Source organism: Oryza glaberrima, chromosome 1 (assembly GCF_000147395.1).
Source record: "Oryza glaberrima chromosome 1, OglaRS2, whole genome shotgun sequence".
Classification (NCBI taxonomy): Eukaryota; Viridiplantae; Streptophyta; class Magnoliopsida; order Poales; family Poaceae; genus Oryza; species Oryza glaberrima.
In genome coordinates this window covers 36,812,841-36,840,335 of record NC_068326.1, presented here as the reverse complement: position 1 = coordinate 36,840,335, position 27,495 = coordinate 36,812,841, and the positions used below count along the sequence as shown (strand labels likewise).

The 27,495-nt window shown below is 41.8% G+C and overlaps 4 protein-coding genes across 10 annotated transcripts; 2 read left to right on the top strand and 2 right to left on the bottom strand.

The window, feature by feature from the left end:
* The first annotated feature begins 1,680 nt into the window (after positions 1 to 1,680).
* On the top strand, positions 1,681 to 5,716 carry LOC127769854 (stearoyl-[acyl-carrier-protein] 9-desaturase 2, chloroplastic). Of its 2 annotated transcripts, none has more exons than XM_052295524.1 (3): positions 1,681 to 1,941; positions 3,986 to 4,484; positions 4,825 to 5,716. In XM_052295524.1, exons 1-3 carry the CDS (start codon positions 1,814 to 1,816, stop codon positions 5,383 to 5,385), a joined length of 1,188 nt encoding a protein of 395 aa, XP_052151484.1. In that variant the 5' UTR covers positions 1,681 to 1,813; the 3' UTR covers positions 5,386 to 5,716. The 2 variants fall into 2 exon arrangements, with proteins under 2 accessions (XP_052151484.1, XP_052151477.1); XM_052295517.1 differs by having other exon boundaries at positions 1,681 to 1,956.
* A 4,068-nt stretch (positions 5,717 to 9,784) lies between these two features.
* Positions 9,785 to 16,338, top strand: LOC127785735 (probable auxin efflux carrier component 5a). Its single transcript, XM_052313138.1, has 6 exons — positions 9,785 to 10,088; positions 10,230 to 10,729; positions 11,389 to 11,474; positions 12,624 to 12,781; positions 15,870 to 15,946; positions 16,054 to 16,338. Exons 1-6 carry the CDS (start codon positions 9,891 to 9,893, stop codon positions 16,124 to 16,126), a joined length of 1,092 nt encoding a protein of 363 aa, XP_052169098.1. The 5' UTR covers positions 9,785 to 9,890; the 3' UTR covers positions 16,127 to 16,338.
* LOC127785724 (uncharacterized) lies at positions 14,205 to 19,488 on the bottom strand. Its single transcript, XM_052313128.1, has 15 exons — positions 19,314 to 19,488; positions 19,176 to 19,233; positions 18,985 to 19,040; positions 18,646 to 18,746; positions 18,417 to 18,486; positions 18,252 to 18,321; positions 17,796 to 17,852; positions 17,645 to 17,712; positions 17,484 to 17,564; positions 17,271 to 17,348; positions 17,023 to 17,178; positions 16,796 to 16,948; positions 16,505 to 16,569; positions 14,905 to 14,967; positions 14,205 to 14,802 (listed from the first exon to the last, which is right to left on the bottom strand). Exons 1-14 carry the CDS (start codon positions 19,431 to 19,433, stop codon positions 14,961 to 14,963), a joined length of 1,140 nt encoding a protein of 379 aa, XP_052169088.1. The 5' UTR covers positions 19,434 to 19,488; the 3' UTR covers positions 14,205 to 14,802; positions 14,905 to 14,960.
* A 684-nt stretch (positions 19,489 to 20,172) lies between these two features.
* On the bottom strand, positions 20,173 to 25,185 carry LOC127760143 (uncharacterized). Of its 6 annotated transcripts, none has more exons than XM_052284359.1 (7): positions 24,978 to 25,185; positions 23,798 to 24,061; positions 23,230 to 23,566; positions 22,947 to 23,132; positions 21,961 to 22,149; positions 21,236 to 21,570; positions 20,173 to 20,834 (listed from the first exon to the last, which is right to left on the bottom strand). In XM_052284359.1, exons 3-7 carry the CDS (start codon positions 23,404 to 23,406, stop codon positions 20,423 to 20,425), a joined length of 1,299 nt encoding a protein of 432 aa, XP_052140319.1. In that variant the 5' UTR covers positions 23,407 to 23,566; positions 23,798 to 24,061; positions 24,978 to 25,185; the 3' UTR covers positions 20,173 to 20,422. The 6 variants fall into 6 exon arrangements, with proteins under 6 accessions (XP_052140319.1, XP_052140320.1, XP_052140318.1 ...); XM_052284360.1 differs by having other exon boundaries at positions 23,798 to 23,947; XM_052284358.1 differs by having other exon boundaries at positions 23,230 to 23,358; positions 23,798 to 23,902.
* Between the last annotated feature and the right edge of the window lie 2,310 nt (positions 25,186 to 27,495).

The following is a 27,495-nucleotide window of genomic DNA, read 5'->3' as shown; positions in this document are numbered from 1 at the left end:
CGAACCGACAAGAGACAAACAACCCACGCGTAGGAGTACGTACACTTGGCTGCCGGAGCAGCGTGTCCTACATGCACTGCACCTGCACCTGGCACGCTGGGCTGAATTCTGACGCCAACAATCGAATCATTCTCGCAGAATCGCGCCAGGGAGGACCATAGTCACTTGACCATTTTTTTTAAAAAAAAGAAACTCGGTCTCGGCCTTGTTTCTGATGCCTCCGTCCGTCACTCCAGGAGCATCTCCGCTGCCGCCGGCCTCGGTATCATCGACCGCGCCTCGCATCGCATCTCTCGGAAAGCATATGCACACCGCGTGGCGGCGCCGCTTCGAATTCGTCGTGCACTGCCGCTTGCTCGGTGCGGTGCACCGCGCACGCTCCGCTGCCGACGTCGCGCGCGCGCGAGGTGGGACGAGGAAAACGCACGCAATCTTGGCGCCACGCACGCCGATCGAGCAGCTAGAGGAGGAGGACGTAGCGGCCGGGTGGCACGCACGTAGTACGCGGTGTGGCGTGGCGTGGGGTTGGCTCGGGAAAGATCGGGGGCTCACACAAATAATCCTTCACATGACACGATTCGAACAAAATCACCTTTTAGTCTTTTACAAAAACACGAAAAGATCCCTGTGATCTACTAAAATAAAAAGGCGATTTAGACACGCTGCTCCATAAGCAAAGAACAATTCGGCTTAGCTTTAGTCCGGACCTAGTCTCTAATTACAGATAAAAATGGAAAAAAATCCGAATGTAAAATCAAAGAAAATAAAGCAGAGAGTACTGTAAGGGTGAAAACGGTCATGAAAATTGCTGATCGACCTAACATTGTTCCATATAAATAATACCGTTTTCGACCGTACCCTTTTGCCTATTATTAAATTCTGAATTTAATTTTTTTTATCATATTAATATCGTTATTGAGTAGTTTACTCCGGTTCTGTAATAATTGACGTTTTGGATAAGGTCGAAGTCAAACTTTTATAACTTTAACCATCAATAACTTTAAATATATTTAGTTTAAAGAAACTAAAACAACATACATAACAACATACTACCTCCGTACTCATAAAGGAAGTCGTTTAGAATAGCTATACGGTCTTCAAAACACAACTTTGACTTCTTATTTTATAAAAATATTTATTTAAAAGTGATATATGTATACTTTTATGGAAGTATTTTTCAAGACAAATCTATCATATTCAAGACAAATCTATCATATAATTTTTACCTTTTTAAACTCAATAACTTGAGAGTTATTTATGATTTATATTCCCAATGTTTGACTTAAACGTTGTCCTAAACAACTTCTTTTATGAGTATGGAGGGAGTATATAGATTTATCTTTCAAAACACTATAATAAAAGTAAATGTGTATTTATTTATTATATATATTATAATAGAAAAATTAAGGCCAAAGGTGTATTTTTAAAGATGTATTTTTAGACCGTATCATTATCCAAAACATCAATTAAAATGAAATCGAAAGGACTAAATGATAAATATATTAATTATCTCATTTCTAAAAAGATGCTACCGACCGTTTTTTCACCCTCGATGGTAGTATACGGGGGAGAGAGAGAGATGAGATGGCGACATAAATCAGGGGGGGAAAAGGCAAAAGCTGAGTGGCATCCAGCAGAGTGCAGTCGTGGCTCTGGTGATTTCTCCCCCCCACCTCCTCGCACTCCCAAACCTGAGGTGGAGATCGCGCGAGCCAAACACACCCCCATCCCCTCTCTCCGCGCCTCGCCTCGCCACCCGCATCGCCATCTCGCACCGCCACCTCCTCCACTCTCGGCGGCGGGGGCCTCATCGATGGCGTCGAGGATGGCGCTCCGGCCCAACGACGTCACGCTCCGCCTCACCCCGCCCCTCGCCGCCGCCGCGCGGCGCAACCGCCGCGCCGCCGCCGGCGGTGTCAGGGTCTACGCCGTCGCGTCCGGGTACGTCTCCACCAAGTAAGCTCGCCCCCGCTCCGCTCGCCACTCTCCTCTAATCCCTCTCTATCGACCTCGTCGCGTTCGGGATTGGTTCCCCGTGTGTTGGGTTGGGTTCGATGCATCGGTTTGCTCTGGGCGACGCCTCGCCGCCGCCGCGTAGGGATTTCCGGTGCACCTGTCCCCGGATTGGCGCGGCGATTCGGGGTTCGTCGACGTTGCGGCATGAATGCGTGTCTCTCTTACCCAGGATTCGGTTTTTCTTCTCTTCGTTTTGCTTGCCTCGTCTGGGTTTTGTCTCCTCAAATTCTGCGCCGTCTCCGTTCCTCGTCGCCGGCTTTGGCACCGGTGCCAGGAATCGTGAGATTCATCCTCGTCCGTGTCGCGCGCTCTCCCTACGCGCATAGCCGCTGCATCTCGCCGCTGCCTCAGATCAGGCTGCAAAGATTTGCAGCTTCGCCGTTCAATCATTCGTGCAGCATACAGTAGGTCGGTTTCACTGTATGAACTGGCGACCTGCTCCACGACGGCTTCTCCGTTGCAAGCAAAGTGAAGCTACTAGCTCGAGTTAGTCCCTTTCACATTCATTTTTGACGCAGCATTTCACCGGCATTAAATTTGCTGGGACCTTCATACCTTCAAGCTTGTACTCTGGAACCATACTCTCCATTAATATATCGCTGTACTGCACAAGGAAAATCGGTGGTACACAACAGTATCGATTTCAAGAACCTCTTTAGGGGGGCTTCCATGGGGACTCCAAGGCGTTCCTATCGTTGTCAGCCCGATTTGGTGGCCCGTGGTCCACAGCATGGTGATGTTGTTCTCAGTGTCATGGAATTTAATTTGATTTGTTCTTCGCTTGTTAGTACCACTGGACTCCTAGGTAGAGATGCTTTATGGCAGCTCAGTGTCGCTGACCTGTTTAGTTGACGGGTTCCAGAGTCATTTAATACAGTATGGCATTGGAAGGAGGTTGGTTGTGTCCTATCCTAGGTATGGCACTGAAATGGAATCACCTCCATACTCCACCCCTGTCCTGGGTTTCTTGATCGGATTATTTGCTCCATTTCTGTATAAAAATGTATTTGCTCGGAGTATTTATTTAGTATTGTTCCATTTTCTGATATTTACAAACTGATACCCTGGAAATCAGATTGTTTTTCTGAGAGGGTGGATATCATAGTTACTGCTTAAACCTTACCCAAAGTTAAATTTTTCTAGTTACTTCCAGTAGTTAAACCGGCATGAATGCAAGATGGCAGATTTGACTGCTTGGTCCAATTAGTTCCACCTGGCTGATCTTATTTCTATTTCTGCACACCCTGCTGCAGCAAAAATTGTGTTCCCCCCAGAGATGCTGCCCATGCCCAGCTACAGTGATATGCAGGGCTTCCAGGCTAAAACGCGCAGGAAAGACATCCTTGCTGTATATCAGGATTTCTTTAGCCTATGCATTAATACGTTCAGTATGGGGAGATCCTCGCACCATAATTTATAGAGCATGGCATGTGACTGTAGTGTGGACAAGGTCAATGATATTAGCTAGTAGTACTAACCTAACTGCATTTACGCTTTGTCTACCTGATGAACTCTAGAGAGGCCAAGAAGCTAAAGTTTATTGCACACTTCAGTTGTTGTGCATAATCTACCGTTTTGTCAAAAGAACAGTCCAACCATAACTGATTTAATTTTAACCTTAAGGGAAAAAAATATTAGGATGACCATCAAACTAGTACGATTAGTCTTCTTTATCTTGACAAAGCTGAATGGAAACCGTACAGGTCACCATTCTAAGCATACCTATACATATATTTTACAACTCAGGTGTAATCTGTTTCTTTTCTTTTCTTTGGGAGGGTGTTGCTTTTAACAGTGTCCCATCAGTGTCCCTCTTGTCAAAGTTTAACCTTGTAAATTTGTAAATACTCCCTAAATTAATGAAATTTGGCCGGCCTAGTCTTTGGCCAGCTTGGCAAATGCCTAAAGCTAGAGGTATATTCATCATGTGTCTGGTAGTTGCTGAAAGTTTGTTTAATTTTTGTATCAGGGTGGAGAACAAGAAGCCATTTGCTCCTCCACGAGAGGTGCACGTCCAGGTTACACATTCCATGCCACCCCAGAAGATTGAAATATTCAAGTCTCTTGATGATTGGGCCAGAGATAATATTTTGTCCCACCTTAAGCCTGTCGAGAAATGTTGGCAACCACAGGATTTTCTTCCTGATCCAGCCTCAGATGGGTTTCATGATGAAGTCAAAGAACTTAGAGAACGTGCCAAGGAAATTCCTGATGATTATTTTGTTTGTTTGGTTGGAGACATGATTACGGAGGAAGCTCTTCCTACATACCAGACTATGCTTAACACTCTCGATGGTGTCCGAGATGAAACAGGTGCAAGCCCCACTGCCTGGGCTGTTTGGACAAGGGCATGGACTGCTGAGGAGAACAGGCATGGTGACCTCCTGAACAAATATCTCTACCTCACTGGTAGGGTGGACATGAGACAAATTGAGAAGACAATTCAGTATCTTATTGGCTCTGGAATGGTAACAGTTTTCTTCAGCTTCTTTGCTAGCCTAGCTATATTTAACTGGTTAATTTGAAATTGTCATTCATGAGTTTTTCCCTCAAGCAATTGTTTTCCTCACTGGCTAGCGTATATTAGCATGATGTTTTTGAAAAACTCTTTTGAGTTTTGAGGAAGCTAGTAACTCTCACTAACTACATACTTTAGGAATAACTTTTACCTGGCATTATCAATTTTCTATTTTTTTAGTCTTATGTTCTTTTGCTCTGTTCTATTCTGTTCTGTTCACATTGGACTGTTTAAGTGGCAATTGAGCAGAGAAATCTGTAGCACTTACTCTTTTGCTGCATCATTTCCAGGACCCTAGGACAGAGAACAATCCTTATCTTGGATTCATCTACACCTCCTTCCAAGAGCGTGCGACCTTCATCTCACATGGGAACACTGCTCGCCATGCCAAAGACTTTGGCGACCTAAAACTTGCACAGATCTGTGGCATCATCGCCTCAGATGAGAAGCGTCATGAGACTGCATACACCAAGATTGTTGAGAAGCTGTTTGAGATTGACCCTGATGGCACTGTGCTTGCTTTTGCTGACATGATGAAGAAGAAGATCTCGATGCCTGCCCACCTGATGTTCGATGGGGAGGATGATAAGCTCTTTGAGCACTTCTCCATGGTTGCACAGAGGCTTGGTGTTTACACCGCCAAGGACTACGCCGACATCCTTGAGTTCCTCGTTAGCAGGTGGAAGATATCTGACCTGACTGGCCTATCTAGCGAGGGAAACAAGGCGCAAGACTACCTTTGCACCCTTGCTGCTAGGATCAAAAGGCTGGATGAGAGGGCACAATCGAGAGCCAAGAAAGCTGGTACATTGCCTTTCAGCTGGGTATATGGTAGGGAAGTTCAACTCTGAGCATCAGACGCCATTGCGACTTCTTCGAGCTCCAGTGTTACTACTGTCCGTGCTTGTCGAGACACATTTTGAGAACAATACCAGGTGTGTCTTGCTACATAGTTCTTCAGGTTGACCAAATGAACTGAGGGCATATGTTCGTGGTATCTTTGCTTAGAGTGATAGAGGGATTTGCGTCTGTGTTTTAGCTCTTTTTTTCTTTTCTGCCTTTTCATGTACAACTTCTGGCCGTGTGGATTGGACATGTACTGAACGTGAGTCTGTCGTTGGCCGTGTCAATCTGCTCGTGTGTTTGAACTGGCTGCTGTTCAGGTCTGAAAATTTTGTGAAATCTGCCATGTCGTCAGAAATATCACAGCTTTCAACTGAGGATCATCATCATCACTAGTAGTGTAGCTGCTCGTCTGCAGTGAATTACATCGTACAACTAATAAGCCCCGACTATTTGGTGCAACTGTTATGTCTGCAGATAAGCAGCATACGATTCAGCAATCAGTTCACTCGGTGATATTTTAGTATCTGCAAAGATCAGCTGTTGCTGTCATGCTGTGAATCGAGATGTGGCTCAACGCATGCCATTGTTAGTGCATTTGCATAGCTTGGTGAAGAGAATATCCCATTAAATTTTGTGCGTGCGAATTCTGTTGCTAGTGTGCCTGTACAGTACAGATGGTTAAATATACGAAATTCTCTACCGAGATATATGCAATATGCTCAGCAAATGAAAAGATATATGCTCATCTGTTGAGATTCTTCACTTCGTATAGCAAATTAGCAACCATATGTATTGTTCAAGTTGAGACTGCCTGAGATTGCTTCTGACCATCCAATCTTCCATTTGCAGCATTTGAATTGAACCTACAGTCATTGCTTCATTGCTTGCCACTCATTTACATTCTGTTTTTAGATCAAGAATTGCCTGACTTTGTTCCAAACAAATGGCTTAGGAAATTTCTCTGAACAAATGAAATTTTTGAAGATGGTGATGCATTAAGATTTCAGCACAATACTTTTGCGAGCAACCTGAAATGTATTCCACTTTGCTGCAATATGAGAATCTGAATAGTGCCGGGGTAAATTCTGTACAAACTGCTACTGACAAATGGGCCCACGTGTTGTTCCTGGCCCCACCTATCAGACATAGCTGAGTGTTATGCCAAAAGAAGCAATTCCATTTCCACCATAGCTGAGTGTGCCTCTGTTCAGGACGAATGCTGACACAAAGCACGCAAGAAATATGCCTGCTTCATTTCAATCTTTCAATTGACACAAAAATTCCATTTGCCACCTGAAAGGCAGTAAAGCATAATGCCAAGTTGCAGGGAGTAATGCAAATGCAGTGCCAATCTGCAGCTGCATTATTATTCAGTGGAGGTAGATCGATCAGAGTAAATTGAGCTCTTCATGGAACAAAGAACTGATCAATGGATTGGAACATTTTCTTTTTCGTTTTAGTGGACTGACAGTAACATGACATGCATGATCAGATGTTGCAACTTTACATATAAATGGCTTCTGTGCGTCAGCAAATTTGTTCTACGAGCAAATAGATGGATCATGATCATGCATGTATGTGGGGATTAATTCCCTGATCCTCTCTGCAGATCAGATAAGGTGAGTGGGAATATGTGGACGTCGCTCTTTGCTTTACTAACTATTCTGATCTCTGAAATTAATAGAGAATGTACGTTGGAGTGATTTCTGAATCGTCCATCTTAGGTAATTAGCGTGAATGCAGTGAAAAAGAGCTTTGCTTTTCTCTGATCTTTGCATGCACCTGCAGATGCTATTATGCTAATCCGCTTGCTTTTAGGGTAATCTGTGTTCTGAATGCATCGTGGACAATTATTTTAAGGTGTCATGTTGCTTGTAATGATTCTATTTACCAGAATGTATATAAACTAATCATTGACTTTGCCAGATTTAGTTTTCCAAGTAAGGTAGTGTGTTTCAGGAGAGTGGAGCTGAAATGTTTTTATAGCAGAATCAGTGAACTTTGAAGCTTAGCTGACTATGGATAGTGGTGATATAGCAGGAAGTTTTGCTACATATAGAAATGCAACACTAATCAGTCAACTTATGAAGTACTGTATCTGATCATATGTACCATGCATATCCCAAATTTTGGAAGACAGAGAATATATGCAAGTATGCATATACCATTGAAAATTTGAAATGGTATTTGGATATAATTCAAATGATTTGATTTTCTCACAGATAGCCCTTTTTTTCCAAGGCAAACTCACAGATGAACAGATGATAGACTGACAGTTCTATTACAGAAGCGTAATAGTGTACTTAACATTGTTTTGTCTCATGCGTCTGTAACTTTACCGACAAAACTAATTCGTGTCAACAAGAAGAGGAAAATACGGTATGCAAAGGTATAGATTCCAAATCGCTCTCCAGGCCAACTTATGATCTATCTAAAACAATGCCCAACATCTTGTTCCTTTTTCCTTTTTGTTTCAATATCGATCACAAAATACATACATATATACGCAGTAGTAGTCAAGCAGGAACTGGAAAACAATAATTTGGACAACATGCATGAAGGTATAGTAGTAGAATAACCACTGCTAGCTGCATCCTATTCCTTTGTGCTGATATACTGATATATGCTTTCTCTCTCTCCACTACTCGATCCATACGTCTCTCTCTCTAGCTAAGCCACTGTACTGAAGGTTAATCCAGGAGATGCTAGTCGACCTAGCTAGCTAGCTAGCTAGAGCACCTTTGCAGCAATACTGACCTGACCGGCCACCTGATGTTGAAACTAGCATAAGCATACAGTACTATAGCATTGTGCTAGCATTTCCTTCAAAATATCATTAACTGTTCCTTTATTTGCGTTAAGTAATTATTACCACCGTTATTCTAAAATATAAGGGATTAATTTAACTATGAATTTGTATTGCTAAAATTTCTTATATCTCGAGGCGGAGATAGTATCTAAGCTAGTTTTTTATCGGGACGGCTAAGGAGGCGGCCGACCAAATTTTATTAAGACTGAAAGAAAGATGTTACAACTTTAACAATATCGACATTAAACTGTCGAGGGAGAGAACGTGGGAGAACAGAGAGAAGAGAACAAAAACAAAAAACACACAGGACCGCTTTACAGCGGGGTTCTTAGCCAACTTCTCTAAAAATAACGGCCTCCCTCCACACCAGGATCTCATCTCTAATATCATTGTATATCCCTAACACTGAGCACTCTAAAAATACCGGCCTCCCTCCACACCATGATCTCATCTCTAATATCATTGTATATCCCTAACACCAAGCATAACCTTTGCTAAAGATCCTGGCGTTCCTCTCTTTCCGCATAAACCAACAAACCATCATACAATGAAGTACGGTGGTGTTTGAATCTCCTGAAGATGAAGATGAAGATGAAGATAAAGATTAAGTGTTTCACGTAAAATAAGATGGTAATAACGCGTGATTAATTGAGTTTTAATTATTATAAATTTAAAAAATTGATTAATATGATATTTTAGAGCAACTTTTATATAGAAAGTTTTCAAAAAAAACCCGCATCGTTTAGCAGTTTGAAAAACATGCTACGAGTATCCAAAATTTCATCTAATTCTTATCGGAGAAACGAATGCAGCCAGTTGCATGCGCTAGGTGGAGCTAAGTTTGATGAAACTGAAGAGATGTTGATAATCAAAACGAGTACGTCCTTTCAGCAGAGATGATTGTCTGAAATCAAAATATTTTAGACGACGACGTTGGTTCAGAGATTCAATTCATAGACATATATATTAGTAAGGTAAACTATAGATTCACGTATAATATACATGAACACCCTGAAACTGAAACCGAAAGCTAGCTAGTGATCAGACCACACAGATGATCACTACTTGCCTTTCGGCAACGGTAGTCACACAACCTCAAGAACACATGCTTGCTTGCATATAGCATTGCCAGTTTGCCACTAATTGCATGCAGTCTCCATCATCGAAGCAAAGCAAAGAAAAACACACACATGTACACACACACACACACTCTCTCTCTCTCTCTCTCTCTCTCTCTCTCTCTCTCTCTCTGCACGCGCGCGTGCATGCATGCAAAGATTTCAAATAATCCCAAGCGCGCGAGAGCGAGAAAGCAAAAAAGCGCGCGAACAAGATCCCGTTAACCTAACCGGCCGTCGCGTCAACTTCCAACCCCCCACTAACACTCACACTCACACTCACCACCATGCAGATATGTCATCCGAATCAAAATTACCAAGCTAGCTAATCCACCAATCCTCCCCAGCCGTTCGTTCGGATCGATCCGACGGCCACCATCCCACTCTGATCGATCCATGCATATATTCCTCCCCAGTGACTAGCTCGCCCCCGCTATAAAGCCCAGCTCACACTACACCCACTCATCCACAGCGATCAACCGCATTACACTTGGTTAATTAATTAATTCTCCATTAGCAGCTAGCTAGGGTTCTAGGGTTAATTTAGTTGATCAGTTCGCCGGAGCCGGAGAAGAAGAAGAAGATGATAGGGTGGGGAGACGTGTACAAGGTGGTGGCGGCGACGGTGCCGCTCTACTTCGCGCTGTTCCTGGGCTACGGGTCGGTGAGGTGGTGGCGGATCTTCACGAGGGAGCAGTGCGACGCCGTGAACCGGCTCGTCGCCTTCTTCGCGCTCCCCTTCTTCACCTTCGAGTTCACCCTCCACACCGACCCATTCCAGGTGAACTACCGCTAGAAACGCCCAGGGTCTTCTGGCTAGTTCCATGAGATAGTGGACTAGACGACCTGGGTTCGAAGCCTCACTCCTTTTAATTATTTGATGTTAGATCCTTGCTTCCCTAATATTCGCGTCTTTTTTAAGGTGAACTACCGCGCCGTCGCCGCCGACGTGATCTCGAAGGCGGTCATCGTCGCCGTCATCGGCGCCTGGGCGCGGTTCATGAGCAAGGGCGGCTGCGCCGTGAGCTGGTCCATCACCAGCTTCTCGCTGTCCACGCTCACCAACTCGCTCGTCGTCGGCGTGCCCATGGCGCGCGCCATGTACGGCGAGTGGGCGCAGCAGCTCGTCGTCCAGCTCTCCGTCTTCCAGGCCATCGTCTGGCTCACGCTGCTGCTCTTCGTGCTCGAGGTCAGGAAGGCCGCCATCGGGATGTACGTCGACGGCGCCGAGGCGGCGGCGGCGGCCGGCAAGGACGTCGAGGCCGCCGGCGCCGGCGCCGCCGCAGGCACGGTCGTCGTCGCCGCCGCCGCGGGCAAGCCGTCGCTGTGGGCGCTGGTGAAAGTGGTGGCGCACAAGCTGGCGCGCAACCCCAACACTTACGCCAGCTTCGTCGGCATCACCTGGGCCTGCCTCGCCAATAGGTACGTTATGTATACAAATTAATTTATTATTACATGTAGGCTCCACATGTCAGTAAGATAAAGAGGAACAATTTAATTTTTGCAATTGCATGTTATAACCACACAAAAACACACTACTCCACACGTAATATCCTCACACATCCACAAATGTGCCTCCTAACACACACTCAAACAGATGGAAACCAGTGACATATTTAATGGTTACGTAAAAGATATACGCCATCGTGTATCCACGAGTGTATCTGAGATCAATTGTAATTAAATGTTGGTCTTATTAAACTTGTAGAAAAACATATATAGGTATGTATGTTATATTTAAAAGTATCATGATTAATATAAAATCATGCACATATGCACGATTGTGCTCTGCCAACGTATCACATAGAGAGATCAGTTTATGCCGGTGTGTAATGGTATGAGTGACAAATGTGTGGTGGTTAGCTAACCATCTGACGTGGAGATCACCCTGACATGACAGTAGATGCACGTAGCTAAGCATCATGCACGAGAGGCTAATGCTATTGGTAGCTCCACACACTGGTCATAGATTATTATTCTTGCAACGTATTAATTGCGATCGACTGTCCAATTAATATGCGATCGATTCGTTGTGATGGAATACCATTGATTTGTTCTTCCTTTTTTCCCCTGAACTGCAGGTTACACATCGCGTTGCCGAGCGCCTTCGAGGGATCGGTGCTGATCATGTCCAAGTCAGGCACAGGAATGGCCATGTTCAGCATGGGTACGTACATACATACATAAGCTTGATTTTTTTTTTTTGGTGTGAAGAATACGTTAATTAATTCGATTGTACATTAGGTTTATGAAGTAATTAACTAGATCACAAGTTAATTAATCATGTACGTAGTAGTATAACAAGGGCACTTGTTAGTGAAATTCTACACTGATCGTTAGTATTAATTAACCTTCCTTTTTGTGAATGACTTGTATCCCCACACTACTTGTTCCATAATTCGTATCTAGTACTCCAGCAAGTAATACATATTCCACTAGATAATTACCCAAAAGAACACACCAAGAATCCTATACCAAATAAAAGAAATGGAAAATAAAATCAGCAGTATCTTCACGAGGAACCGTTCAAATTAAAGGCACAAGTTCTGCACGTCTGTTGCATGCAGAGAGCTTGCGATAGCTAGCACGAAAGGAAAAAAAAAGGGGTAGAAGTATGCTTTTATTTTTATTTTTTAAAAAAACTCTCTCTGATAGTAAATATTTGATGTTTGAGACAGTATTCAACCAAACTTTGGATATTTTGATCAATTTTATACGGTGACAAGTTTATAAAATCTGATAAGTTTATGACACTAATACTTTCTAAACAAATCTAATTATACCATCTTATTTTAATTAAAAAAACATACGATAATTTATTATAATTTGTTGATGGTTGGCTAAATCTTATCGTACATATGAAAATATTTATGAAAATGAAAAAGAATAGGACAATAGAATAAGGAATTATTTGTGTTCTTGTGCTGATAGTTGCTTGCATACAGCAGCAGCAGACATAAGAGCAAGTTTAATAGTATAGTCCACTATTACTCCAAATTATCTATAGCTGTTTACAATAGTTAATATATGGTTGTTACAATAGTTTAATAGCCAATTCATACAATAGTTGTTTACTATACTATTAATATATGGTTTCATCTGTCATACACACATTACGTCTTGGAGTCCGTGCTGCAGCTGGCTACATATTTATAGCCCGCTGCTTTTCTCTCTCTTCATTTATCTCTTTAAAATATGTTTATAGCTGGCTTATAGCATGCTATTACACCTGCTCTAAGTAGCTATCATTTTTATTTTTGATTACACGAAAGATACTTAAGAGGGGCGAGACGTGTGTGGTTTTGCATGGATGCAGGATTGTTCATGGCGCAGCAGGAGAAGATCATCGCGTGCGGGACGAGCTTTGCGGCGCTGGGGCTGGTGCTAAAGTTCGCGCTCGGCCCCGCCGCCATGGCCATCGGCTCCATCGCCGTCGGCCTCCGCGGCGACGTCCTCCGCGTCGCCATCATACAGGCAAGCTACCTATACCGATTGGATCCATGCACATCTCTTTCTCTCCCCTTTTTGTTCCTTAATTCTACGCGCATGCACGCATATCTCACTTGCTTTATAATACTCAACACGTATACTCGTCGTTTTAGATTTGGGTGAGGTCAAACTTTAAAATCTTTGATTATGAATCTTTTTAAAATATTTGTCCTTCAAACATGTTGACTACATGTATAGATTGATCTTAAAAAGTACTTTCATAAAATCATATATTTGTTAACACTTTTATACATATAGAAAAAATAACAGTCAAAGATGTTTTTTTTAAGACCGTGCCCTTATTCAAAACGACAAGTATTATCAACCTGGAGGGATGTTCCAAACATAAGTTGCACTAATTGTGTGCACCGGAGGTTTTGAGCTACTTCCTCCGTTCCATAATGGAGTATAAGACATATACTACAAATGTCGAATTTAGATAAACTTCCAATTTAGATTTTTAGTATTATAATATATCCTATTCGGTTCGATTTCTTATGTTTCGGTACAGATGGAGTAAGCGCTAAGGCAAGGTAATGTTTCCTCGTATTTAGGTCCATGACATACAAAATACACCTCTATTTCAAACTAAGGCTGTGTTTAGTTCCCTTCAAACTTTTAATTTTTTCGTCACATCAAATATTTGGATACATACATGGAGCATTAAATGTGGACGAAAAAAAACAATTGCACAGTTTATATATAAATTGCGAGACGAATCTTTTAAGCCTAATCACGCCATGATTTGATAATGTGATGCTACAGTAAACATTTGCTGATAATAGATTAATTAGGCTTAACAGATTTGTCTCGCAGTTTACAGGCGGAATCTATAATTTTTTTTTGTTATTAGTCTACGTTTAATACTTCAAATGTGTATCCGTATACGTCAAATATTTTTTTTTTTTTGCAAAACAACTAAACACGGCCTAAACCTAAGACTACAAAGTAGAATGGCAACGACGTATAGACGATGCTGGGCTGATGTCAATCTATCAGCCTTTCACAGGCATGCAACTTAAGCCATTTGATTTTACCACTTTACAACTAAATGTTGAAAGCTTACTTTTGACCCAAAAAAAAAAACTCTAGCTGAAGATTCCCACTTAACTTCCCATTACACCACTAGCTGATAGCCTGATACATGCATACAACCAGTGCTTTTAGCCCTTGCTGGGTTCCTTTGTGTATATATATATATATATTAACCGAACTTCTAAATGCCAACAAAGTCATCTGCCATAATTGCATTTCACCGACATTAGATCCCTTCAGCACCAAAGTATTACCGCCCAAAGGTTTTTGTCTAGATATGTCAGATGCCACACACATAGTGCAACACTAATGGAGATAAAAAGGAATTGCTAGCTTAAGTACAGGGCTAGCAATGTCCGGAAACAAAAGGGAAGAAAAGAAAGATGCTTGAACAAATGGAGGATAAGAGAATCCATTGTGAAAACTACACATTCCACTGCTATTCCTACGTGAGATTTGAGCTTAGTTTGTCAGCACGGCTCAGCACCACACTAATCTTGACCACTGGGTGCTTTAAGCCTTTAAGGTTAATGTTGCTCGCAGAGCCACAAACATGAACCGTATTTGCACAAAAGAAAAGGCAAAGCATGCACACGAAAGGCGCAGTAGCAGATTAATTATATGTTGCGTAGTCGGTGTGCAAGTGCGCATTCCAAACGACAGAACTGAATTCCTGATCAGTACTAATATAATCTTCTTGGAATCTTGGTCACCTTGACCTTGCTTTTAAGCAATCAGATCATGACGAAAAATTTCGGCCCAGCACTATATATATACCAGGCTTGAACCTCTTACCCTATCAGTGAACATGTAACACGAACTGGTATGCCATTATTGTCTGAGAAACACTCACCATCACTTTAGGGCAGTGTCTTATCCATGGAATAGATTGGTCTTCAATGGGGCGGTTCAGCTTCTGTTTTCATGCAAAGAATAGTGCATGTCCCTATTGCACCGGCACATTTTGACCCCTGCTTGCCAAAGAGCAAAGATCGTTGAAATTGGTCTAGAGATCAGATGTGCTTAAAGTAAAGAAAAGTTTAACAAAATAAAGTGAAGAATGAGCATGGCACCTATGTGGAGGATCTGTTCTTGGCATGTTCTAGAGTCCGTCCCCACATGAATGCAGTCATCCGCTAAACAAAAGGACAAGTTAAAAACAGCAAGTCATTAGAGACCACTCATTCAGATGCTTATCGCATAATGAATCGAACTCAAGTGTTAGTTAAACACCAGGACCCATACAATAATATCAAGAGTCTAACAGCATAATCATGTTCAAGGTTTTAAAAACAGTTAGTTGCTATAGTGGAGTCAGCACTAATAAGATGCACAAGGGAAGTCCTACTCATCATGTCATCTAGTGCACATTTCATTCAAGAGGGGTTAACCTCGTCTGAATCAACAGTGGGTTTACTTTATGGGAGAGGCAAACTAGTTTTTGATGTGCATCACAGTTATAAAACTGAAAGAATAATTATCCTCTTTGTTCCATGTCATCCCTTAATAACTGTCTACACAGCCACTTCTGTTCCTGTGTATAAAATTAACAAACATTCGAAAGTGGTAGGGGCTCTGCTTTGGGGTGACAGGGCACTCCTGAATATTAAGGTAAACAATGTTTCGGTTTACAAAACTAGAGTTAAACAGGGGAATGTTGCTCTGATAGTGGTCCTTGGAACAAGTGTGAACTGAATTATTGTCTACAAGAATTTGTGATCAAAGGGGGGGGGGGGGGGGTGGGGGATTGGCTTCCACTGACCACCCAGATAGTTTAATTCAAGACAATGTGAAGGTTATAGCTTTGTACGTGAAGCCAGGACTACGCAGGTTAGATCTCAGACGTCAAATACAGTTTCTCTAAATTACAATGCTTATTGTGCTCTAAAGATTAAAATGAGTGCAAAGAAATGACCTTTCTGATTTGTCTTCTAATATAATAATTTTTCATATATATTCAGGTAATTTCTGTCGACATTTTGTATCTTCCTGAAATGATGAAAATGTGCCTCAACTAACGTTCGTTTGAATTCTTCAGGCAGCCCTACCTCAATCCATCACATCATTCATATTTGCGAAAGAATACGGGCTGCATGCTGATGTGCTCAGTACTGCGTAAGTATTTTGAACTGACTACAAACTACATATTGTCAAAGGCATATGTTTCTGCGGACAGTGAAATCAAAGTTTTTCTCATACCATTTTGTTGCTCAATTTTGCAGGGTGATTTTTGGAATGCTTGTCTCCCTACCCTTGTTAGTCGGATTTTACATAGTTTTAGAGCTAATTAGGTAGACGCAGAGCCAATGGTACATCAGGAAAACATAGTTTTTCCTTGAGAATTCCAAAACATACATACTGACAACAAATGTTGCAAAATATCTCCTGCCAACATTCCTCATTGCATAAAACTGTAATGGGAGTATCGAGTTCTATGGAATACTTTTAACACGTTATGTAACAAGAATGTATACTTATTCTGTTATTCAAAAGAATGTGTTACAGTATTTCATTATTGTCATATCACCTTGATACAGCCATTTCAGTGATAGTAGGCAGTAATATTCAATATGTATTGAGAACTATATCAGCATTCAGAGAAGAATCTGTCTCCTTTGGAAATGCACCTTAGCCCGTAAGTTAAAAAAAAAAGAGGAAATTTTCCAGAGTTACCTTAGAATACGTTTGACTAGCTTGCCTAGCTCTTCACCACGGTCCTCCTGCACATGGTGCCCTGCCTGCATGATAAGTAATGACACCAGAGAATGGCAATCAATGCAATGAAAAGTAATGAGAAAAAAATTAGGCACGTAGGCTACAAGTAATCATGAAAGAAACTCAAAACAGCAGTGAGATATTCTTGTTTTTATTTTACTCTCTTTTTTCATGGAACAGGGTAATTTTGAATATTTTTTCCCCTGGTGAGGACAAGAGGAGGGTGGGGGTGGGGTAAAGACAACAAACCATTGGCAGTTCTAAAATTTTGTAATTTGCACTGCCACAAAAATCTTCAACTCCATCATAGTTCAGCCAACGATCTCTCAAGCCCCAACATACTGTCGTTTTTGTTTTCCATGAATCACTCGATAATATATTCCTCATGGATTCAATGTAAACCTGTAATAAAACACGCCATTCAGATCATACAAATTAAATAATTGAAAAGGCCAGGTGATAGACAAGTAAGCTACCTTAAGGTCCTTTTTCATAGCTCTACTGATTGCGTTCAATGCAAAACCAGAAGAACCAGAGACAAGGTATGGCCTTCTGTATACCATTGCATCTTCTTCTTTCATCATGTATGGGCCACTACTAGTCAAGGCCTTATCACTAGCTCTGAGAGGATCCTGAAGGGATTTGAGAAAAGGAATTTTAATTTCAAAGCACAAACCAAAAAATTACATAATGTCTAAGTTCATTTCACACTATGCCTGCTAACCTGGGAAAATATCTCACCCAACAAGAAATTGCTGAAACATGCAAGGGTGGACGGAAGCTTCGCGTGCTTATCCGTTATCTAAATATAAAAGCATTTCGTGATCAGTCTATGACTCTCAAGATATAATGAAGCTTTACAAGACAAGATTGCGTAGTATGTAGCACACAAAAATATCAGAGAAAACTTATGTGGCTACTAATAAAAAAAACTCACCGGTGGGTTAACTAATATCAGGTGGTTCAACTTGTCCTGATGTTCATTAGCATATTTGACTACAATTGGAGCAAAGTACCCCTGCAAGTTGTATGTTTGCATATAAACAAGGATCCTAGAGATTCATAATAGGCATATCCAGGATGGCTAATGACAAGTACTTGAACAACAATGGAGAGCTTATCAGGAGCAACAGCATTGATCAGAGACTCCAAGGACGATGTATATTCTGGAAAGGAAATAGTAGTTTATGTTATTATTAGTCGAATACACTTGTTTTGGAGACACAGGATACTATGTAGATAATTTTACCATCAAGAGTATAGTCAAAACCATAATCGGGTTGAGGCTTATCTGAGAACCCAAAACCTGCAGACACAAAGTTCTTTGTTTTCAAGTTAGGCAAATATCTACATGCTTACTCCTACAAACCGAGCAGCAGCATTAACCAAAAAGGCATGGTTGTTCAGTACGGTGGCACAACTTTACAGAAGATTATAAGCGAAGCCACACAAATTATGACTCTTACGTTCTTGAGTATTAATGTCAAAATAAGATGATAATAGGTACTAAAGATGGTTTCCTATTCTAATTTGTATGATCAGCACGCATAGACTCCTGGTCATAATGACCAGTAATTGCAATACATTTTCTAAATGTATTTTTTTCCCAAACATATGAATGACTTTGCATTTTTCTGCCAACTTAATTAAATAGTAGTTTTGCATTTGTCAAGCATCAAACAATGTGCATACCACTGCAACTCACCGAGCCAATCAAAAGCAATGGCATGATAATTGTCTGATACTACAGGTAGCACATTTCGATAAGAGTATGCCTGTAACCAAGAAAGTCCAAAGGCATATATTCAGTATTGGAAGACTTTTTTGTAGAAAAAGAAGAACATAGGCAAAAACCTAGTCAAAATCCCACCTGAGATGGAAATCCATGAATAAAAAGAACAGGAGGATTCGAAGAACTCCCAGCCTCCACACAAAACCACCTGCATCACAGTAAAAAAGAACACACAAGAGCAATTATCATCTTTGAAGAACTAATATACTTATCCTAAAGGAGACCAATGACTTGAAAATACAAGGCTAAATGCCGTCACTATTATTGTACCTGACACCCTGCTAACCACTTATATAGCTCAATTCACCTGAAAACATCATTTGAAGATTGTGATTCAGCTCCCATTGTGAGCCCAAAGATGGGATCTTTTGCCTTCCCTTTGTTCCCGTATACTGGATGAGCTTTTACCTGTAATGTAAGTATCATCATATTTTTGACTAGCATATTGGAACAATCCTACTCTCATCCACATGAAGAATATGATGAAATGAAAATGCTCATGGTGAGACAGTGCATTATCAAGCAAAAGGCACACGGAAAATCTAATCACTCCGTCAAACTCTGGATTATGTAGTTTAGATATCAAACAGTCTGCAAGTGATGAGTGCACAACAACACATCAAAACAGGGAGTGATCACACTATACCATTCTCCCTTGAGCAAACCACTCATCGGACTTGCTCGGGCCATCCGTATACTTCCCTGCACCGATCCCCCGCAGAATAGGAACAAGTTAGCGAATACCAATATTGACATGATGTCAGAACCCAACTAATGTGGACTAAAATTTGCAGCCTCTGATCCGATTCCCCAATGCTGAAACAAACCCTAACTCACCCCCACTGAACGAGAAGCCGTCCCCGATGGACTCCGGCGCATCGATCAAGTAGTAATCCTGCAAAAAAACCCCACCGAATCAAAAACCAAATCCATCTCTCAAAATCGCAAGCCCTGGTGTGGCGGCTGGTGCAGGACCTCGTCGTTGGGCCGGGCGGCGCGGCGCCAGCAGGGGAGCTTCTGGGGGCGGGTGCGGAGGCGGAGGCGGAGGGGTAGCGCGGCGGCGTGGAAGCGCGGCGCGGCGAGCGGCGGCGCCATGGGAGGTGGTGGAGGATTGCCATGGGGGATCGAATTCTGCTGGGGTTTTGGAGGGAGGAACGAAGTGGGGATAGGGTTTGGTTGGTTGGCGCTCCTCCCGCCACAGTTTCTGAATTCCCCGTGTGGGTCCCACTCGTCAGTGGCTGGCTCCCATTTCTCACTTATTTTTTTGTCACTTTGTATTCGGCAAAATTTGATAAGTTTTCCCAATTCTTTTATAAGGAAACTACCACAAGGTCTTACCCAGTAGTTGAAATCATATTAAAGGAGCAAAAAATGTTATAAATATACAAACCAAAAGGAACCGAATTACAAGGCTTATAACCAGCTACAAACTGAAAATATATACTGAAAAAAAAAAGAGGTTCATTCATCCTATATAGGTGTAGAAGATTTTTTTTTTGTTTGGAACACCTAAGCCAATCATTAACATCATCAGGAACAGCATTCTGAAATATGAAAGCATTTCTTTATTTCCAGATGTGCCAACAGGCTATAAACATTATTTCCAAAAACACCTTGCTTCGAAATCTGATTCTGGCTAGAACAATCATCTGAAAAAGCTCTATATTATGGTTCCAAATAAAACCAATCATCTCCCAGCAAGTTCTCCAAATTTTTGTGTGCTGCAAAATGCACTAGACCTCGACAAGTACTAGCATGATATACTATCTCTGAACTTGACACCTGTACTTATTCTGTTTTTCTTGGAATAATCTGCAGCCAAATTCCAGCTATGTACAAGTAAAGATGCAACCTCACATACATGCCAAAATTTGATTGATCGATATATTTCTTTTTTTAAAAAACTATTGTAATTACATCGTCTTTGATTCTAACATTTGCTTATTCTGACGATGAGAGAAACAAATCTGTACATCAAGAAGAGAAGCTCTGTATCTATCATATCTCAGCTACTCAAGTAACTAGCCGTACGCCCGGTCCCACCGCCATCGCCGGCGACGAGCTCGGTCGCCGTCGCCGGCGGACTACGGGTAGGGGTCGGTCCAGCACACGTCCCCCTCCGCCGCGGCCTTCCACCGCCGGTTGAATATCTGCAGCTCGGTGTACGACCGCTGCCTCACGGCGAGCCGGTCGGTCGCCGTCGACGACCGCTTCGCCGCCGGCTTGCCGCCGCCGTCGCCGAGCGTGGGGATGCCGCGGTGGAGGACGTACTCGCTGTCGACGATGCCGACGGCGAGCCTCCGGTCGCCGCCGGCGCAGTACCCGAGCTTGAAGTCGAGGCCCCACGCGTAGATGAGGTCGTTCTGGATCATGTGCCACGCGCACCGCCATGCCGCCCGCGAGAACACCGGCACCATCATCTCCACCCACCCCGTGCATGGCGGCCCCGTGCTGTTGTCGTCGCATCTCCCCCCTCCCCTCGTCTTGTAGAATCTCCTGTTCCAAACAAATTTTACGGTTCTCAACAAAAACGAAGCTGAAATTGTCGTCGATTCGGGGGCATATCCACTCTGTGTGTTTTTTTCCTACTAAATTCAATGCAAATAAATATAAAAAATGATAATGTAGAGTAGAGTAACTTTTAACATTTTCACCAAAAATTAAATTCAAATTCAATCTACACATTAAGAATAAAAAAGACAAATTCCGATATACTATTCATGCCAAAATGATAAGTTGAGTTTATACAATTTTATGAAATGGCATATATATGGTTTGAATTATCAAACCTTTTTTTTAAAAAAGTGAATAAGTTTTTGACAAACGAAAAAAAATTGTCCCCTCAAGGGATCAAGAGAGTTTCTATCAATTTCACATGAAACAGCTTGATTTGTTACCTGTGAACTTGGCCTTTGCGGGCGCGGAGTGTGAGGCGGTGGTGGATCTGGGAGCGGTGGTCGAGCGCGGGCTGGGAGATCTCGAGGTGTTCGCGGCGGATGATGCGGAGGTAGCGGATGGGGTCGAAGCCGTCCACCTCGATGTCCTCGTCCCAGAGGAAGATGTACTCATACTCGGCCACCATGTCTGGGTGTAAGAACCTCTTCCCGAACCACCATTTCGTCTGGTCCTTCGCCGCCACGTGAATCGCCCGGTCCGACCACCCGAGTTCCCTCCACCCGTCCATCTTGCCGTCGTAGTGGAACAACATCACCGTGAACCTGTCACCGGGGAACTGCATGCACACCAACCATTGTCGCCGACGAGAATCAGCTCAAGTTTCAGTGCTACCAGGGGCGGATCCAGCATGGGGGCAGCGGGGTCTCGAGTCCCCAAGCTCCCACGAAGACCTCACTAAAATTTTTTACCATATGTAGATAGGTGGGGGACTGTAACTCTATCTAGATGGATTGGAAACTTTAACTTTGAGCCCCCAAGCTCCCACGAAGACCTCACTAAAATTTCCACTAAATTTTTTTACCATATGTAGATAAGTGCTATCTAGATAGGTGGGGAACTGTAACTCTACATGATTTGCTTAGATCACACTGTTATTTCTTTCTAGATCCGCCACTGATGCTAGCGTTGAAGGAAGGAACTGAAGAAGAAGATATGGTATTGGTACCTTGGAGACGAGCTTGTCGACGACGGCCTTCTGCTTTATGCCGACGGGGATGGCGAGGAGGCTCTTCGCCGGCCGGGCGACGGCGGCGCGCCGTTCGGGGTTGCCGCCGAGCGGCTCCATCTCGAAGTTGGACTTGTCCTGCACGATGCCCTTCGGCAATGGCTCGCTGCCTGAAGGCCTGCACTGATTCTGCAGACGTAACGAGCAGTTTAGTTTGTTCGGTTTATTGCCTGCATTGTTTGCATTGCAGGTAATATCTCTGTTCTAAAATATAACAAGCTTTAGGTTAAGTACGGTTATTAAGAATTTTAATAAAATATTATGATTGACTAAGAAAAGAAAGTAAGCAGGGAATTTGAATGCCACTTTCTCCGTTTCACAATGTAAGTCATTTTAGTATTTCTCACATTTATATTGATGTTAATGAATCTAGACATATATATTTATTTAGATTCATTAACATCAATATGAATGTGGAAAATGCTAGAATAACTTATATTATGAAAAAGAGGGAGCATAAGGTTATGATTGGTTGAAAATAAAATGCATGTGAAAAAGTTGTTATATTTTAGAGGAGATGGATTCTAATTTCCTAGGTAGATGTCCATTCGTTTCTTGATGTAAACTAAATAGTTACAAAAACCTGAAAAAATTATATGCGATATATTATTTCATAAACATGCAAGTTCGAATTCGACTTCTATAAATTTTTTAAAAAATAATAAATTAAACTCTAACTAGTATACGTATATTCAGTTAAATTTATTTATTTTTATAATATATAGAAGTTGAATTCAAACTTATATGTTTATAGAGTAATAATTCTTATCATTTTTTTGAAAGTTTTTCATAACTATTTAGTTGATAATTATTTAGTTGATATGTAAGAAACGTCTATCTAAATGCTTAAAAGAGTTTCTCATATTTTATAACAAATTTTGAAGGCTCTTGTTATATATTGGAATGGAGTGAGCATCTGTTCTGACCTCGCAGATGCTGCTGCCGGCGAGTTCCGCTCGCTGGACGCCGCCGGCGGCGGCGCCGGTGCCTGCCTCTTGCACCTCGCTGGTCGGAGCCCTCGTCTCCGTCTCTTGCACCTCGCTCGTCGGAGCCCTCGTCTCCGTCTCGCTTACGACCATTTCTCTCGGCCGTAACTGAAGAATTGACAAATTCTGCAGAAACAAATTCATAAGCTTTCAGAATTCAGAGAATTGATTTTATCATTCATCTATCTCTGTGCTTGATGTAAAGAAGCATCAAGGTGCATACCTCCTTGTGATCAAGCGTGACGATTGCACCGCCGGCGAACACCAGCACGAAGAAGATGAGCGCCGCCGGCGGCGCGACGCCGGAGAACCGCTTGCGCGGCGAGTCATTCGGTGCAGCTGGACCCTGTGCCTGTGGTAATCCGTCAGAAACAGAAGCAACTTGTGAGCTCATCATCATCGCACATGTGTTGCGAATTTAGTTTGCTTCAAGATTGAACAAGGTCACAGCCATGAAGCAATCTCTGAATCAATCTGTCTGCTCGAACTAGTCTTGATCAGAGAGATAATATCTTCAGGTAGGAAATCAAGAACCGGAGGAGAAAGCAAAGGCATATTCCCTGAAAACCCAATCGAGGAAGGAAGTCTATTATAGCTTAGGTCTAAAACTCCCCCTGAATTCTACTGCAAGGGTGCAGTAGAAGCAAAGAAACGTTCACTATGGTTAAAAACTGAGAGGTTTAAATTATGGAGGAGAAGAGGTTCTTCCAGATCAAGAAGAGAAGTTAACGCAAGCAAATTCCAGACAAAAGTAGTCCCGAGATGAATCAGAAAGAGATGTGGATGCTCACCAGGATCCCCTCCCCTGCTCTGCTCGCCAGATGGAGATCGCTGCGACTCGTCTTGGCGGCGGCGCAAGGAGCGGAGGAGACCACGAGACAGGAGACTTCCTCTTTCTTTTACGCGATACTTGAGTTAGTACTCAGTGGCAACCGATTGCACTGCCCAGTGCCCACCCATATCGGAATGTATATGGAACAAGAAATCAATCGGAATAATGCGTAGAAATATGTTTTTCAGAGTTTAAGACTGTTCCATTCAGATTGACACAAATTCTGCAATAGAAAATAGTGGCAGGTATCCATGTAACATATTTTTGACGGAAGAAGGTAGAGTAGGCTCTAACTTATAGTCATTTCATTAATAGAAATGAGGTTTACAGATTACATATTAGGTGTGGGAATTATCAGAGAGAAAAAAAAGGAACAAAAAGCAGTACAAACCAAAACAGAAAAAGGGAGAATTTACAGATATATGTACATGATCCATGTAACATATCAGGGATATTAATAAAAAACTTTGCACTAGTCATTGAATTAAAACAGGGGAGTAATTTATGGCTCATTAATAACTATAGTTACTGAATCAAGTAGTATCAAATCTAAACGGAGAAAACAAATGGAAAATGGCAGGACCGCAGGTGAGGAAAGCTAGATTCCGTGCGAGAAGTGGCGATTATAAAAATCAAACCTTTGAACATAATTCATGGAATTCCGTTACTAAATCAACAATTAAGTTCATGGAATTCCGTTACTAAATCAACACCAATGCGATGTAAGCATGACAACTACCTAAAGAGTATAACGAAAGCAGAACAGCTAATACTTCAGAAGAACAAACAAAAGACATATGGAAAGAACTTCGAATCGCAAAAGAATCAACTCAAAAATTAACTTTTAGAAGACAATTGAAATCATAAACCATCACGTGCGCATCAATCCCGGAGAAATTCGATCTTTTAGCAACGGAATAAACCTAAGATAGCGAAGAACCAGCAGCAAAGATAGCAGAGCAGCGTAAATTCAGGGGAAGAACGTTACAAACCGCAAACTTAACGAATTTTAATTCAACATCTATCGAAATCAACTCCAGTAACCGGAACAAATACCCCAAGACTCTCAAAAATTCAGATGAAAAATAAGGCATGAAAGGAAAAAAAAACAGAGAAGATCAAGAAGGCGGCGGCCGTACCATGGCGGGAGAGCAATCACGAATTCCTCCACGAGCCGCAACCGCGGCAGATGATCATTTGATTGGAAATCGAGTTCGCAATCCAAAAGGCGAGGCGGCGCAAAACGGAATCACGCGATGAGGAGGAGGAATTCGGAGTTGGGAGACGCGAAGAGGAGTTGGGGTTGCGAGTAATGGAGGGATGTTTAGTGCTTTAGCCCCTCACGGCTTTTGGTTTTGGTTCTATGCTAGTGTTGCGTTTTTTTCAAAAACACCCCTAATATTCCTCATATTCTGTGACAAACCCAGTGGGTTTAAGGTTTGAAGGTTTCACATGATTGACCCCTTGTTCACGGGTTTGAAAGGTAGATAAAGCATTTATCATGTCATTTTTCCTAAACCAATACTGTATTATTCTTTTGGGAGGAAAATATTAGAGAAGATAAAGTACTTGTTCTAGGAAAAAAGAAGTACTAACAAAGAACTTCATCAAAAGCTATGTGTGACAGTGACACCAGAGACCAGAGCTTGCCTTTCTATATTCTGAATTAGTAATTTGGAGAAAGTTAAATGGGTTTTTTTGTGAAATATGCAGGAATATAGTTTATGGAAGTCAAAAGGATACTAGTAGTTATGTGACGCAACATTTTTTTTTGAGAAATGCGACTCATGATGACCTGTTTAGATCCCGCTAAAAATTTTACATTACGTCACATCGAACGTTTGAACGTCTGCATGAAATATTAAATATAGACTTAAAAAATAACTAATTGCACAGCTTGCGACTAATTTGAGAGACGAATCTTTTAAGCCTAATTGCTCCATAATTTGACAATGTGGTGCTACAGTAAACATTTGCTAATAATAGATTAATTAGGCTTAATAAATTTGTCTCGCAATTTGCTGACGGATTCTTTAATTTGTTGTTTTATTAGTGCCCGAACACCCAATACGATACCCAATATAATATTCGATGTGACGCTAAAACTTTACACCCCTAGATCTAAACAACCTCTCAACATTCTAGGGAAGTAATGAGTACACTCGTGCACTTCCCGTTTTCTCCACCCGCTAATACGTCCAAATTGCCCATCGATTATGTTTTAACGGCAATAAAAAAAGCCTAAAAAGCCAAGAAAAATGGAAACGAACTAACTGGTAACTGAAAATGAGGGATTGGCAGTTTGAGCACCTTATTTACCTTTCTTCTCCATTTCTATCGAGAAAAATAGGGCCGCACATGTTCTAGCATTTCTTGGTCTTATCTTTAACTTCGAATTACCTTTTTATTAGTGCTCCCTTAACATAGAATATGAAAATAAATTTCCGCAAACAAAAATGAAATTGATAAAAATTGGAAGGAAAAGGAGGGGCATTTATTATGGGTGAGACCTGTATGATGAAGAGAGGAATGGCCAGAAGCTCGTGTGTCAGTGCTAGGAAGGGCCCACACTCTGACAGGAGAAGATTCTGAACCCCACGAGGGGCTTTCGACGTGTGGAGCCCACTTCCTCTGCTTCTCACACATTGCAGAAAATCCTAACTGTACCCCACCATGCTCAGGATCTTCTGTGGCCTTGCATGCTGCACCAATAGAAAGTTAGAAACCCAACCTAATCTAGCCTTTGGAATTTTGGCCATACACAATTCAGGCAACTAGGTGTATCAGATTATTTTTGTAGAGTAGATAAATCGCAATCTCACATATGAAGAGTTTAAGGTTTTTTTTTAATCTTTTCAAAGAGGAATACCCTATCACTGTGGTAGGCAATAAGAATGCTCCAAAGGCATCCAAAAGGTGCCCATGCCTGGATCATAAAGTTGTGATCTTGCCAAGTTGTATAGCTAAAATAAACCAAAAATAATTGCTTATCTTTATTGGATCAGAAAGCTATCTCCACCACTGAAGCCCAAGTCACCTTAGAAAATGATATATGTGCCTCTGAATAAAAAGGCAAATGAAATGATGGATATGTGGAAAAACACCAACTAGCATAACTGTATCTGCTAACCAAAACATGCTATTATTGTCACCAGACTACAATAACTTTTGTGGGGTTCTGCATATATCGGCGTTATATTTATTGTTTGATTAAACTTTGTATGTGTTCTTGAGAAATTAATGCTTTTTTTCATATTGAAAATCAATCAAGTTAACTGCATTCCAAAGGATTTTTTTGGGGGCAATTTTCAAGAGAGTGGAAGGGAACCATATTGCTAAATTAAACCATTAAAACAAGGAAAAAATTTATCTGAAAAGTTAGAGTTGGAAGGATGATGGCAAGGTATCCACTCGATTTGGATGACATTCTTTTGAGTACAAACTTATAAAGCATGCAACTATAAATGCTTCCACTTGCATATGACTAAAAATATGGAATAGTTATGATCCAAACTGCTTAGTATGAGGTCATCCTGCCGTGGAGATAAGTGGCTTCATATCACATTTGTATAACTTTGGAGCAGCTCCAATTATTTTTCCCTTCTTGCGAGGTACCACCAATGTTGGTAGGCAGGACCAGGAGAAAAAATGGAGAAG

Coding starts and splice junctions, on each gene's coding strand:
- LOC127760143 (XM_052284358.1), bottom strand. Junction 23,133..23,229: donor TCACGCTTGATCACAAGGAG/GTATGCACCTTG, acceptor TTGTTTCTGCAG/AATTTGTCAATTCTTCAGTT. Junction 22,150..22,946: donor CCGGCAGCAGCATCTGCGAG/GTCAGAACAGAT, acceptor TTACGTCTGCAG/AATCAGTGCAGGCCTTCAGG.
- LOC127769854 (XM_052295517.1), top strand. CDS start 1,814: ATGGCGTCGAGGATGGCGCTCCGGCCCAACGACGTCACGCTCCGCCTC. Junction 1,957..3,985: donor TCCGGGTACGTCTCCACCAA/GTAAGCTCGCCC, acceptor TTTTTGTATCAG/GGTGGAGAACAAGAAGCCAT. Junction 4,485..4,824: donor ATCTTATTGGCTCTGGAATG/GTAACAGTTTTC, acceptor CATCATTTCCAG/GACCCTAGGACAGAGAACAA.
- LOC127785735 (XM_052313138.1), top strand. CDS start 9,891: ATGATAGGGTGGGGAGACGTGTACAAGGTGGTGGCGGCGACGGTGCCG. Junction 10,730..11,388: donor TGGGCCTGCCTCGCCAATAG/GTACGTTATGTA, acceptor CCTGAACTGCAG/GTTACACATCGCGTTGCCGA. Junction 15,947..16,053: donor GCTGATGTGCTCAGTACTGC/GTAAGTATTTTG, acceptor TCAATTTTGCAG/GGTGATTTTTGGAATGCTTG.
- LOC127785724 (XM_052313128.1), bottom strand. CDS start 19,433: ATGGCGCCGCCGCTCGCCGCGCCGCGCTTCCACGCCGCCGCGCTACCC. Junction 19,234..19,313: donor CCGCCCGGCCCAACGACGAG/GTCCTGCACCAG, acceptor GTTTTTTTGCAG/GATTACTACTTGATCGATGC. Junction 17,349..17,483: donor TGATATTAGTTAACCCACCG/GTGAGTTTTTTT, acceptor TTTTATATTTAG/ATAACGGATAAGCACGCGAA.